This window comes from Teleopsis dalmanni, chromosome X (genome assembly GCF_002237135.1).
Source record: "Teleopsis dalmanni isolate 2A chromosome X, ASM223713v2, whole genome shotgun sequence".
In the NCBI taxonomy this organism is placed as follows: Eukaryota; Metazoa; Arthropoda; class Insecta; order Diptera; family Diopsidae; genus Teleopsis; species Teleopsis dalmanni.
Window position 1 is genome coordinate 45,596,036 of NC_051848.1, and position 15,471 is coordinate 45,611,506.

The following is a 15,471-nucleotide window of genomic DNA, read 5'->3' on the forward strand; positions in this document are numbered from 1 at the left end:
TTGACAGTTGATAAGTGCCGAACTCTGAGTCTGGTGAGACTATAACAGTGACACAGAATATGTTCTGCTGTTAAATTTAGTTTTTAAACTCAATTTTAACAAAAAAAAAAATATTTCACTAATAGATGTAATCTTTTTTTTGCTTGTGTAAAAGTTTTTAATCTTTGTAAACGGCGAGAACTTCTGGTTATTACAAAGTCGACAATCTTAACTTACATGTAATATTATATTGCCCCTCTTGACTATGACAATACCCCTCTTTATGGTATACGCCTCACGTTGAGATACTGAATACTAAATAATGCAATCATACACATAAACCTAATAACAGATTTTTAAAAAAATTTTTTGTATGAAATAGTACAGTAAAATTTAACATTTTTTGTTTTATATTTAATTTTAGTATCATTTTCAAAATGATTAAGATTAAAAATTCCAAAGGAAAACTGAAAAATAAATCAAATGCAAACGTCAGGCCGCAACAAGTACTGAAACAAGTACCCAAACAAGTACCACCAGTGATAATGCCAAATTCTCAAATAGTTGAAAGTTGCGGTACTAGTTTAGGCGACACTTCAGCTTCTGTAGAGCCATCAAATTATCTCAGCGGACCTTTTCGTTTTGGTGATTTTCCAGTGACGCTAACGGAAGATAATCTAAATGATCAAGATGTTTTCAGTGCATCGGTTGATAATGTAAATTTATCGGATAGTACTAATGCAAGGGCACAAAATTCGATAACAGATAAAGACTGTGGTCCTTTGATTTTAATTAATTCAAACATTAATTTAAATTTGGGCCTTAAATCTAATATATTATCACATCGTAACTTTGCTAGGAATAGCTCAGTTTCTAATGTACCACGAACTGATATGGTTGATCTAAATCGTTCTTCGAATGAAACTTTTACACAAAACGCAGCAGATACACACGTTCCTATGGAAGAAATAAGTTTTGGAAGCTTTTCACCTCGTCAGCTGATACCACAATATCAATATCTAAGAGAACCAAACCATAATAGAAATTCTAATGAATCTGGTACTAATTTCTTCAACTCAGAAAATGTTACGTCTAAGGATAGTTATGTCAGCAATTTGAGTACTCCTATGCCACAAAATATTGTGGACAATGAAAATCAATTGTATAGCACCCCAACATCACGTAAAATTCAACTAAATGCTAATAGAAAGTTGGACTTTCCAAAAACCCCTAATAATCATAAGAACTATTTGCAAAATCAAAATAAATATATAAATTCAAATCCTTATGTATCTAAAAATAGTGGTCCCAAAAGTCCCAAAAAGGATGGATATGATATGTCACAACAATCTTATGCACCGGGATCATCAAATGCTGATGGTGAATATTTACACTCCGCCAATACACAACGATCACCGAAATCGTTTAAACATTTTACTACTGGACAGAATCACTCACCTCCATATTATGTCATGAATAATCAAGATATGTCAATGCAACGTAATACTTTGGAAGAAAATTTCCCTAATAATCAAATTCGTTCTAGAGTTTTTTCGAAATCGCGCAAAATGCAACAGAATTATAACTTCGATCGTAATCGTTTCAGTTACTCTTCTAATAGACGCCATTCCAACCCAGCTGTTTGGCAAATTCCAAAATATTATACACCAAATCAAAACCGTTTCGTAGATATGCCATCAGCGCATTGTGCAACAGAAAAGATGAATTTTGGTCATTTTTATGAACCAGGTGAAGTGTCGCGGTATGATGTGTCAAAACATCATCACTTTAACAATCATCGAAATGCAGAATTTAATCATTCCGCATGTAATTCATTTACACCACAACAATATTTCCATCAGAATCGTTATCGCAAAACTCCATCACCACATTATGCCGTACATTTGTATGCAGCGGACCATCCAAATGAATATAGACATACTTCGGATGAACAAAATCATATATCTGGAGTTCCACCCAACGTAATGTCACAGCAAAGTGATTTTGATAATATTCCGTCGTCTTCTAACACGGTATTACAAAATTTAATGAACGAACAGTTGCAGTATAAAAATTATGCTATGCCTGAAAGTTTGGCATTGGAACAAAGTCAATTTAATAATCATTTACATGTACCAGTACCAGAGCAAGACACACTATATAATGATACTCGAATGCCAGTCCATGGACGATACCAAGGCCATTACAACTTACCAAATACCAACTTGCCAAGTACCAAAAATGCTTTATTAAATGCCAATGCACAAAATCATTTTGATAATAATGTAAACTTCAAACAAACACCTCATACATATTCGGAAATAGGAGGAAACACTCAAAATGTTCAAGGTTTATATATTTACACTCACAACTTGCAAAATGCAAATCCTTCTAAGGATGCTAATAAGTTCCATGAAAACATTCGTTTTGGACAAAATCGTGTAAATAATATTCCATACAGTGGCAATCGAGATATTCAAAATAATGACTCTGTGCAGGAATCTTATCTTTCTAATAAATTCCTTGCCTCTAATCAGCCAAGCGGAAAGAAACCTTTATCTAACACTTCTGTTTCTGGTTTTTTACAAAATCAAGCACTTGCGATTCAACGCAATAATTCTGGCTTAGTTCCTGGTTTAGTTCCATTGCATAATTTAACACCAACTCAAAACAAAACACAGCGGTATGATGGACTCAATGTAAACGCTTCGCATATTGATTCGTCTTGCCAATCAATAAATAACCAACAAAACTTAATAGTTCAAAATCAAGCTCAAGGTGGTACACCACTTAACTTTGGTTATACCCAACCAATACAGAATTTGGCTACTAATAATCGTCATATACCCAATGCAATGCTGGGACATAACACAGGTAATACAAATTAATATAAACTAAATAATAATACGAACTATATTTATACGTTTAATAGCAACTCAAGGTTCGACCACTAATTATAATAATGCTGGTGTAAGTCCTGAGGCGGGCGTTATAGAAAATTCAAATAGTAAGTAAATTTTAAGAAGAGAAGTTTCAAAATTTTTTAACTTATTGAAAATTTTCTAGGTTATCAAACTTATAGCTGCAATGGAGAAAGAAATTCATCAACAACAAATAAAAATTGGACAGGTGTACGTGGTGGTGATCAACAGGGAACCCACGTAAATATTAATGACCCATTAATGTATGACAGGAATGCGACCGATACTGTACCACAATCTCAGTCTTATGCTAATACACTTCAGCCTAATTTACTTTCGAATCAAGAACTTGATTCCAATCTGTCGGATATAACACAGCTGATGGTTACTCCAGCTAGCTTGACAGATGATGACCTATTCAATGTGTTTTATGAATATCCGTACAAAATTTGGCAAGTTAAGGCTGCTCTAGAATTGTACAATCGATGTTGGCGGTACCAACTGCAATCAAAAAGATGGATGCGCCGTTCCCCTGATCACACTCACATTGAATATAAGCCCATAGGACAAAAGTCGGAAGGTTATTATGAACTGTACGAACCTGGATGGAATATTATACTTGTTTATGATGTTGTTGATGAAACTCACTTCCAGTTGTTAGAAAATATTAAGTTGTGCGAAATGTATCTCCGCAGCTTTCAAAATTATATTAAGTTGAATTAGTTCAGTTTTGCTTTTCTTTCGTATATGTTTTGCAAAAATAATTTTTCTATCATTCAAAATTTGATAAATATTAATATTCAAAAATTCAAGATTAGCTAGCATGAAATAGAAAAGCATAAAAATCTAATCAGTAATTAATTATTTTTAAATAATTAAAAATTCTATTATAAATGAAAATAATTATTTTAAATTTTACAATATAAATCTAAATACAAGTACAATTGTATACGTAATATATGTAATTACATCTGAACTTATATTTAGTTAAAGAGTAAAATTAAATAAGAAATATATCTCTCTCTCTTAAAGACATGGCTTTAGCCGTCTATATAAAAATTAGTTGGATAAATATAATATAATATAAAATATATTATAACATAAATAATAATAATATATTATATTATTTCTATAACATAAATTTAATAAAAACATAATGTAAAATATAAAATATATTGTATAAATAAAATTGTACCTCTATAATTCGAGACACCGGTAGGAATAATGACATTTTTGATATATCGAGGATTCGAATTGTGTAAATTGCAGATTCAGAAAAAAAAATTTAAATATTATTTGCTAATATATTAACTTATCTTTATTTTATCTCAACCAATTAAACAAAGTAAAGAAAAATGTAGACATTATATACATTATATTATATCTTATATGTATACATTGTGAAGAGTGTAATATCTATATATCATCTAGCACTGGCAAATAAAAGTAACATCAGTAAATGTAACAAATAAACATAAATAGAGATTTTTAATTATTTTATATAAACTAGGTTTAACAAAAAAAATTATTACATCTTTTAGGGAATATTTTCAAGCAATTGTAGACTGATTGATCATTACATAGAGTTCATATACAGAATTTCCTCATAACAAGATTTGGAATTCTGGTGTCTCTTTCACAAGCGTTGATAAACGTGGTGTACAATAGTTTTGGCAGAGCGAACTCAACCCTTCTATGATTTTATGCCGTTCTACAGTTCCTGTGTTAGTCTATGATCCAATAAGACGAAACTCAAACATTATTTCTAATGTTTTATTTCATTTAATTATTTTATGATTAATTTCAGTTTGATGAATGGACAGAAATCTCACGGAAGTAAATAAAATTATTGCAATAAATGATCGATAAAAAAATCAGTTTTAGAGTTTTCTTGTGGTATCCAGCAAACACAGTGGTCTAAATGCTGCTGTCATTGTATACTTTGGCGTTTGCCATATGCAAAGGAAGTGCAATATCAATTACTTCCAATAAGCTTCTTGGTATTGGTGGTCACTCCCTATGTAGTCCTCTAAGACTCTCCATTGGTTTAACTTACTTGCTATTCTTTCCGATGTGTGATATCTGGAATACTGCCTTGACATCCTTCCCTTCTAAAAGTTGGGGTCATGCCCGTATTTGCGACTATAAGACGTTGCCTGACAGTCAATTCTAAAACTCGACTTCCCATTGAGTTTGTAGTTCCCATCCCCCATTCTATTGCCCTGGAGTTAAAGTCGCCACCTGCGGTGAATGAACCGTCGACCTGTAAGATTTTATCTTCAATTCCCTCTAACTTATTTAGAAATGTTTGCATATCATCGCTGGGTGTTAAATTAAATTAAATTAAATTAAATTAAATTAAATTAAATTAAATTAAATTAAATTAAATTAAATTAAATTAAATTAAATTAAATTTAAATATAAATTAAATTAAATTAAATTAAATTAAATTAAATTAAATTAAATTAAATTAAATAATAAATTAAATTAAATAATAAATATAAATTAAATTAAAATTAAATTAAATTAAATTAAATTAAATTAAATAATAAAATAAATTAAATTAAATTAAATAAATTAAATTCAAATTAAATTAAATAAATTAAAATAAAATAAATTAATTAAATTACATTAAATTAATTAATTAAATTAAATTAAATTAAATTAAATTAAATTAAATTAAATTAAATTAAATTAAATTAAATTAAATTAAATTAAATTGGATTAAATTAAAATGGATTAAATCATATTAAATCAAGTTGAATTGAATCAAATTAGTTTATATTATATCAAGTTATATTGAATTAAATTAAATTAAATTTATTTAAATTAATTTAAAATAAATTAAATAAATTAGGTTAAATCAAATTTAAATAAATTAAATTTATCTTTGGTCGATTCATGTGGTCTTAGTTATCGTTCTAGTCTCCTTATTCTATCCTTAATTGTTTCTATGAGAGAGAAGTGTCTTAAATTTGCTAAAAATTAGTTTTTATTCGCATCTTCTAGTTTTAGCAAATGCCTGATATTAGAAACAATCACAAAAACAAACACTAAACTATACCACAGAACATTGCATACACACGCCAATATTTTGAGTTCGAGTTGAACGTGTGTCGCACCTACTCACACTAGTAGGAGCCACCGTTGCATGTAATTTGTAAATGAAATTGTTTACGGCTGTGTTAACTGTGACAGCTATTGTTTCGATGTTAATCTCATCCGCTCCTTCGTCCTCCTTCTTGCATCACCTTGTTATGATATGCAAATAAATATTTTTCGTACTACAGCTTTTGTAAAGTATTGTATGGATATGAGTGTGTTTTCGTCCATATTGTCGTGGGTGCCTTTGTTTTTTTCTTTTTTTTTTTTTGGTTTTTTTTGTTTTTTTTTTTAATGTAATGCAGTATTTATTGTTACGATAATGAAAAGAAATTTTTCACATTACTCACAATACTGTTAAATGGAAATATTCATTACTTCCTTCTTACGTACAGAGAAAAAACGCATATCAGAAACATAGTCGTATATTAAAGGAAGTAGGTATGTGCAAAAGGTTAAAAATAAAATTTATTTTTTTTACTTTTTCATTTAATGGGAAACTAGTATTTACATTAAATACTAAGTAAAATCAAGAACGTTTCAACGTAATAGAATATGACAGGAATAAAAGAGGTACTAGCTCCCGACGGCGCAGAGCACTGCGACCAGATTGATCTTTTGTGCTGCAACCGAGCCTAACCGAACAGAAGAGATACCGCTTTCCGAATGAAGACCAGAATGTCGTCCGCTGAATACCTCCTAATGTCAGAAGAGGAGAGCAGCTCTCCTCCCAGTGACCTCCTCTTGGCCCAGATCAAGGCTGGGCAGTCACAGAGAATGTGACTGGAAGTCTCGTCTGCTTTTGAGCAGAGTCGACACTCCATCTCTTCGGATAGACCTATTTTATTAAGGTGATAATGCGGTCCAAAGATTTTAAAATCTTTGTTTTTATTGATTTTATGTAATAGATATAAAAAATATATATATAAAAATATACCAATTATATATTTAATTTTTTTTTTTTGTAATGAATATTAAGTCATGTTTATTTAAACAAACTGAAGCTCTCTTAGAACTTTCGAACAGCTTTCAGCCACTTAAAAACTCTTTCATTTGCAATAACTAACTTATATTAATAGAAACAACAAAGTCTTGAAGTAAGAAATAAATTAATCTTCAATTCAAATCGATTAAGTCAATCAATTTTCATAGTTTTTCCACGAAAATTGTAAGCTTTTATATACAAAGCTGGAGTAATTTGGACAAATTTTAAAACCTAATGGCCTTTTTGTTGAAAATCTTCGCAAATAACTTTGATTAGATTTTGTTTAGTGAAAAGAAATTTGTTAAAATTACCATTTAATTTACAGGTATATTGATACACACTCACATAAATGACTATTTTTATAAGTAAATTAAGATATGTGGATACCCATTCTATAATTTTACTTAAAAATTTTTAATTTTCAATTAAACGTCAAAAAAAAATATATATAATTTTTTGATATTAGATATTACTGCTTTGTACTAGTAGAGACCTATGGACAGGACTCTTATATAATATACTGAAAACAGGTTTAGGGTATAAAAAGGAGGAGTCCCAGAGGAGGTAAAATATTGTAAATGTCAAAAAAAATATATATAAAATTTTTTGAAATTAGATATAACTATTGTGTACTAGTAGAAATGTAGTAGTAGAAATATATATATAAAATTTTTTAGAATTAGATGTAACTGTTTTGTACTAGTATAGACCTGTGGACAGGGTTTTGATATAATACACTGAACTTGGGTGCATGGTATAAACTTATAAATATCCGCGTTCTACTATCTAAAAGTTGCCTTAAAGATACAAAGGAATCTCAAAAAGAGGTAAATATTGTATTACATCAGTAAATATCAAAAAAATATATATATAAAATTTTTTAGAATTAGATATAACTGGTTCATGGTATAAACTTATAAATATCCGCGTTCAACTATCTAAAAGTTGTCAAAAAGAGGTAAATATTAAGTAATATATTACACAAACTTTCATACACCTGAAGATCTATTATATATTAAATATAAATGGCATTAATTGAAGCTATTATGTAAACTCCATCTTAAGAAATTCGACACTTATGAGCAACGCGCTTCCCACGCTGTTCATTTACTAACAAAGCCAATAAAATTGTCCACTTTTCTGCTCCAGGACAGCACTTTTTTGGTTATTTATTTCTAAGAAAAATAAGTACCTAAAGCGTCTGCAGCCAATTTGAATTAGTGTTCAAAAAAATGTCGCCGCCCTAGAGAAGTATCAATATTTCCTAGGGCAATTTTTAAATAATTGAATCTATTTAATTATAATTTCATTTGAATATATAATTTCGGTAGTATTCAGCTGTATAATTCCCGTCTGGGTCTAGCCTCTGAATGCTACATATTGTTCATAGTCTAGTTTTATACTACATCTATGAGTTACCATTTATTTCCATATATCGCATATATTTGAACAAATAACGAAACTTTATTAAACTCTGAATTTTCGGAAATTTCCTCTAATGTGATAGAAATATATTCGTCAATTATCATTTTATTTTTAATTATATAATATAAATACTTCTCAAAATTCTAACATTATTAATATAACACTGTTAAATAATAATGTTATATTAATATTTATTATTTAATTCAATGATTTTTAATCAACGAAAGTAATTCTTAACTTCGAACATTTTTGTTTCGCTTAATAAAAATTTATATAAAATATGCAAAAATTAAATTTTAGTATAAAAACAAAGTATTGTTTATTAACTTTTTTATATATTAAATTAAAAACACAATTTATTAAAAAAAATATAATAATAAAGAGATTTCTCAGGCATTCAAATTAAAGTTTGAGAGATTGATGATAATTTTTTAATTTGGCTACCTTGTGATCTGTCCTATCATAATTGGCTTCGTAAATGTAGGTAGATATACCTTACTTATAGATATCTATTTCATATTCTTGATATTTAATTCTATTAAGTTTTTTTATTTATTTTTTTTTTTTTGTTGAAGTTTTAAGTATTTATATTCGTTATTAGATCCCTTTTGTGCATAATTATAGTTATTATTGTCTTATGGTTTCGAAAAATAACTGCCAGCATAACTAACCTAACCTAATTTATAACACTCGAGTTAAATTAAAACAGTCTACATGTTTTGGCAGAGCAACAAGATTACCTTCAAATTAACAGCTTTTTTATATAACTTGACAAATAAAAAGTGATTTGATTCGCTATATGTATTTTTGAAAAATATAATTGTACATATGATCTACTAACATCACTACAAAAATGTTAGAAAACTCTAAAAAAGTTTCGATTGGCTAACTAAATTTGACATCGAGAGTAAATCCAGATCTACATGTCCAATTGGAAACCCAAAAATTATTGTTACTTAAATTTACTCCGACAATGTGTTTATTCTCAGTTTTTGATATTGGAAATATTTTAATTTCTTTACATTTATAGTAATCAGTCGATCGATACGATTAAGTAAGTGTATTTACTACTTACTCCTTGCTCGTTATGGTGAACACCCTTACTTTTAAACAATTCTAAAATGTTAGGTTTATCTCAACAAATTAGCTTGGCTTATTAGTGTCCTAACTACATGTGTTAGTTGATATAATATTCAATCCACTTTATTTATCGTTGTTGTTGTGCAATTACAAATACATTTTTTAAAGATACAATTATTTTTATATTTTAATTATTAATCATTAGTTTATTTAAGTCTCATGAAAGCGATCATAAACCAGCAACTATCTACTCTTCTTATCAGGGTTGCCATCGCCTTACACATGGATATACCCAAGTTAATAAATTTATAAGATTAGTTCAATTTTATTGAAATGAGAAAGTCATGGATTTTTTAACATTTTCTGTACGCTCACAACTTTGAATTTTATACCTTCCTTTAGTAGATATTGGTCTTTTGGTAGGTTTACTTACAGGTCACTGTAAACTAGGAAACCATACTTTAAGATAAGGTCTCCCTTTTAAACAAATCTATCACAGCTGCTGCGAAGACGATGAGAGCGCCTCTTATTTATTATATATTTTTGCCCAGCTCATACACGGAGTTGACTTAATACTCTAGGAACCTCCTTTCTTGAAGACCTTAAACAATTACAGGCCCTGACACTAAATATTATTTTATTTTATGCTTCGCCAAAGGTTCTAGGTGGTTTTAAATTATGAGTTTTTTCCTATATATACGGGAAGACAATGGGTCAACAGGCCTAAGTGGATATACTAAGGATCTCCGGTATAATCTAACCTAACCTAACCTAACCTAATCTAACCTAACCTTACTTGACCTAACTTGACCTTTTTTTTTTTTTTTTTTTTTTTTTTTTTTTTTGGATTAGGAGAAAAGCATCGAAAGCCTAGGTCAGTGTAGGACTTTAACCCACTAAAAACTCCTCTCGTCCGTACGGGTCACCCTTCTGGAATCACCGTAAAGTATAACATCAGAAGGCCGTATTGAGCATTAAGCTCACCCTATACTTAAAGTTGAGCGTGAAGCTCATACTTCGTTAGTCTTATTCGTTCTTCAGTGCAGCGAAACGCTGTTCTGTCCACTAGTTTGGAATTTTACTTCCGTCACCTATAGTTTTGTAAGTCAGTCTTACGTCTGTATTGCTAGTGTTATTGACTGCCGCTGCTGTTGTTGTCCATAGCTGTGTTTTGCAGGTCTGGTACTTGAGGTTGTGGATGACTCTCTCGTTGTTGTTGCTGAAGGGCTTTACGCTCTCTTTCTGCATCTTGTAATTTGCGTATTATTGTGTTAGCAAACCATTTAACTGCATTCCATTTTTCATTCGACGAACACATTTCGCTTACTAGATTTTCGATTGTTGGTGGTCGTCCTATGGTTTCTTGTAGTATTTGGCGTTCTTCAATAAATCTTGTGCAGCTGAAGGCAACATGCTCTGCACTTTCTACTTCATTCGGACAACTTGGACAGATAGGGCTGTCGGCCAAATTGAATCTATATAGATAATGCAAAAAGCAACCATGTCCGCTTAGTATCTGAGTGAGATGGTACTCCAGCTCTCCATGGGGTCTTGTGAACCATACCTCGATGTTTGGGATTAATGCATAGGTCCATCGGCCATTGAGGGAGTCTTCCCATCTTTGCTGCCATTCTCGCAATGATTGCGCACGTTCAATAGTTCTTTCTTCTTGAGATGGCTTTACACCTTGCGTGTGATACAGCCGGCCTAACTCGTTTGCACGTATAGTTACTGGAATCTTTCCGGCGATAACACAGATTGCGTCATCGGATACTGTGCGGTATGCGCACGCTACTCGTAGTGCGCTGCGTCGATGAGCCCTTGCAACGTGCTGGATGTTGCTATTTGTAGCATTTGCCCATATTGGAGCCGAGTATAGTATTATCGAATCTGTTACCAATGATAATAGCCGCCGTCTTTCGCCTTGTGGACCACCTATATTTGGAAGTATTCTTGCCAATGCGCCATTAACCTTCTCAGCCTTGTCACTCACTGCTAAGAGATGTTGCTTGTAGCTAAGCCTCGAGTCAATCAAGACGCCCAAGTATCTTATTGCCTCTTGTGATTTTATTTCGCACTCGCCAATGCACAGGGTCATTTCTTCCTTTTTTCTACGGCCACTAACCAGTACTAATTCCGTTTTTTGTGCTGCTAGTTCAAGTCCGGCTTTATTAAGCCAGTGTTGCACTCTCGCCGCAGCATCATTGCATTTGGCTTCTAATACATCAAGGCGCTTGTCTACTACCACCAGTGCAATATCATCCGCATATCCAACGATTGTCGCTTTATCGGGAAGCTGGAGTTGTAGCACGCCATCGTACATAGCATTCCATAGCGTTGGACCCAGGACTGACCCTTGTGGTACACCACCTGTAATTTTATAGCATTTCATGCCTCTATCTGTCTGGTACTGCAATGTTCGCTCGCTGAAATAGCTACTGATTATGCGTAGAAGGTAGTCCGGAACGCAGTATCTTTCTAAAGCCGACAGAATATTGTGCCACTTTGCCGAGTTAAAGGCATTTCTCACGTCCAGTGTAATAACTGCGCAGTATTTCATTCGGGTGTAACCGCCGCTGCATGCAACTTGCGCTATGGACGTTACTTTTCTGATGGCGTCTACTGTTGATCTCGCTTTTCGAAAACCATACTGCATATCAGACAGGCCGTTGTTGTTTTCAAGGTATTCTTGAAGTCGATCACAGATTAAACGTTCTAAGACCTTTCCCGCTGTGTCCAGCATACACAGAGGTCTATATGACGAAGGTTGATCAGGAAACTTCCCTGGTTTAAGAAGAAGTACTAAGCGTTGCAGTTTCCATTGTGATGGGAAGACTCCTTCTCTTAAGCAAGCATTATATATATTAGCGAACAGTTGTGGGTTTTTTCGTACCGCTGCTTTGAAAGCGACATTGGGAACCCCATCTGGCCCCGAGGCTTTATTGTCGTGTATACGGCACAGCGTGTTGATCACTTCCTCTGCTGTTATTGTCAGTATACTGTCCTGCTCGATTTGCGCGTACTCTTGCATTATCACTTCCTCTTGTGGAGGGAAGAGTGCAAGCACGATTTGCTCTAGCAGGATAGGGCAAGTTGGTTGAGGGGCTCTCTGGCCTTTTACCTTTCGCATTACTGTTTTATAAGCCAATCCCCAAGGATCGACATCGGTACTATCACGTAGTTGCGTAAAACAACGGACTTTACTTTGCTGGATTGCTCGTTTAAGGTCGCGTTTTCGTGTACAAAACTCGGTGTACTGCTCTTCAAAATCTGGCCGTCGTCTTGCTCGTTGCGCTCTTCTTCTTGCTTTTATGCACGCTCTACGCAGGCTGGCTATTTGATCTGTCCACCAATATGCGGGTTGTCTTTTGCCATTGTATCTGCATCTGGGCATCGATGCATCACATGCGATGTTTATTTGGTTCGCCAGTTGTGTTGCCATTTCTTCTGCAGTAGTGATTTCGATTTCCACATCTTGCCACATAACATCGAAAGCTTCGGCATCAAAGACTGACCTCTTCCATTTCCTTTGCGCGATTAAGTTGTATTGTGTGTGCGATCTTGTTTTGCTTGTGTCGAGCATTATTGCTTGATGGTCACTGTGTGTGTATATTGACTCATCTACTCTCCATCTTGTGCGGTTTGCCGTGGTGCTATCGGAAAAGGCTAAATCTATTATCGAATGTCCTCTAATACAAGCGAACGTGTATACGCCAGGTGTATTCAGCAAAACCAGATTCATGGCAGCGAAGGTTTCTTCAACTATCTTTCCTCGTTTATCTGTGTACCGGCTGCCCCATGTTCGTGACCATGCATTAAAATCACCAGCAATGATTATAGGGCGCTTTCCTCTTAGCTCATTTTCTAATGAACACATCATTTGAGTGAAATAATCAATTGACCATCTTGGTGGTGCGTAGCAGCTCACATAGTACACGTCATTCTGTTTCACCCATACGTAACCTCTGCCAGGAGCTGTTATCTTGCTTTGTAAAGCTTTGTTATTTGTCACCCAGATCGCCGCTTGTTTCTCTGAATCTGTAATCCAGTAATGTGACTGTATATCTTCGTACGGTTCCGAAAGTAAGACCATGTCAATATTGTTCTCTGCTACAGTTTGCCACAGTAAATTTTGTGCAGTTTTACAATGGTTGATGTTTAATTGTAGTATCTTCATGCCTTGATTTTTTGTAATGCTTCTTTGTATCGTGGACATTTTCCGCTACCAGCTGTATGTGCACCTTCGCAGAGGACACATTTTTCTGCATCATTGCAATTTGCTGCACGGTGTCCTTCATTGCCGCATCGTCTGCAGATATTTGTGCGATCGGGTCCTTTGCATTTGAGCGCTAAATGATCGTATGCCCAGCATCTGAAACACCTTTGTGGTGTAGTAACTTCTGTAACTTGACAGCGAGTCCAACCGACAATTAAATGTCCGCGCGCCAGTACTTTTTTTGCATCTTCCGCTGGCAGCATTAGATATGTGGACTCTGTCCCTCCGTACGTTTTGCGCCTACTTTTGATTGTGCATTTATCAGGTCTTTTCACTTTTGCTTGCATTTCAATTGCGTCGAATAACTCGTCATCAGTGTTCAGATCTTTAATAAGCCCTCTGCATTGGATGGTTACATTGTGCGACCGGAGATTCACCTTGGCTACGTTTTCAAGAACCTTTTCAATAGCGGCACAACATTCATTTGCTGCTGCTTTTTCGCTCTTTTTCAGCTCGATAAGCAGGTCTCCTTTTTGTGTACGGCGCAGGGTTTTAACCTTGTTGCCTAGGTTTTTTAGTTGTTCATTTGATTTCACTGTTCGCAGAATTTCAGCGTATGACATCTCTTTTTCCATTTTTTCAATGATGATGGCATCGGCTCGCGGTCTTATTGATTTACCCTTTTTTATATTGGATGCCTTCTTTTTTGGTTGTACTTTCGTCCATTCTTCTACTGGTTGGTTCAGCCTTTCGGCCACAGCGTCTGATTTGCGCTTTTTAGTATCAGGTGATTTGGTTGCTTCTTCTGTAGGCTTTTTTGGACTCATTTTGGGTCTTGTCCTTTTCGCCGATACCGATGTTGCGTCTCGTTTTGCTGTCAACGGCGTTTCTCGTTGCTGTACCAAGGTGATGTTTGACTTGGTTTTGTACTCACTCATCTCTATGTGCATGATGAGATTTGTGTGCGCCTTTTTAATTATGTTGCACATTCTCTTTATATCTTTGTGCACATTGTTACGTGGCTCAACGTATTGAACGAGGCTGTCAATTTCTTGTCCTAACCGCTTGGCTAACTGACTTACTACGGTTTCTTGTGCTAGATCAATAATAGCCACATCTTTCGCAAGTTGTTGTTGTTGCTGGCTCTTTCGTATTTCTTCTTGCTTATTTGTTTTCAATATTGTTGTTGATCGTTTTACTGTTTCGTTGCTACTTAATATTGATGGAGGTGTCCGCTTAATAACGGAGCCTATCCTAAAAGGCGTGGAAGTTTCTTCGGTGGTGGTGCATATTACAACGTCATCGTTGTCGTCGTTCATTTGATTGTTTTCAGTGTTTTTGTAGTTTTTGTTATTCATGGTATATGGGTCCCAACTTCAAGCCGCTATCTCGGCCAGTATGTGCAGTCACTTTAATGTCCCCATGGGTCCCTTTCTTCGAGTGAGGTCCATGGAAGGTTGACTTAGTCCCTTATGGGTGACTGAGTACAGAGCCAGACGGTGCTAGCCAGGAGTTGTCTCAACTGGCGCCTGCGCAGCCAACTTAATGGTGACATAGCGTTGAACGTATCTGAAGATTTGCCAGATTTTAACGGGACGGAGATAGATATAACCTTAACCAGCAGCCATTTCCGCAAGATGTCACTCTTTTGTACTGAAGTGCCAGAGCTATATCCACCAGCCCATAATCATCATATATAATGAAACAAGCGTATTCCAATCGTAGTCCATGTTCGTACCGGGTCGTATCGCGCCTTCTCACTT

At 33.9% G+C, this 15,471-nt stretch overlaps 2 protein-coding genes across 2 annotated transcripts; one reads left to right on the forward strand and one right to left on the reverse strand.

The window, feature by feature from the left end:
- Nucleotides 1-410: 410 nt before the first annotated feature.
- On the forward strand, nucleotides 411-3,728 carry LOC119661882 (GATA zinc finger domain-containing protein 14-like). The gene is made up of 3 exons (XM_038071388.1): nucleotides 411-2,853; nucleotides 2,912-2,986; nucleotides 3,046-3,728. Exons 1-3 carry the CDS (start codon nucleotides 417-419, stop codon nucleotides 3,621-3,623), a joined length of 3,090 nt encoding a protein of 1,029 aa, XP_037927316.1. The 5' UTR covers nucleotides 411-416; the 3' UTR covers nucleotides 3,624-3,728.
- Nucleotides 3,729-13,665: 9,937 nt separating this feature from the next.
- On the reverse strand, nucleotides 13,666-15,066 carry LOC119688361. The gene has a single exon (XM_038103039.1). The coding sequence runs from the start codon at nucleotides 15,064-15,066 to the stop codon at nucleotides 13,666-13,668; it is 1,401 nt and encodes a 466-aa protein (XP_037958967.1).
- Nucleotides 15,067-15,471: the final 405 nt, after the last annotated feature.

What these genes read in the sequence shown, in the direction of transcription:
- LOC119661882 (XM_038071388.1), top strand. Translation starts at nt 417, where the DNA reads ATGATTAAGATTAAAAATTCCAAAGGAAAACTGAAAAATAAATCAAAT. An exon ending in AATGCTGGGACATAACACAG is followed by an intron (nt 2,854 to 2,911) that starts GTAATACAAATT and finishes TACGTTTAATAG; the next exon opens with CAACTCAAGGTTCGACCACT. An exon ending in CGTTATAGAAAATTCAAATA is followed by an intron (nt 2,987 to 3,045) that starts GTAAGTAAATTT and finishes AAAATTTTCTAG; the next exon opens with GTTATCAAACTTATAGCTGC.
- LOC119688361 (XM_038103039.1), bottom strand. Translation starts at nt 15,066, where the DNA reads ATGAATAACAAAAACTACAAAAACACTGAAAACAATCAAATGAACGAC.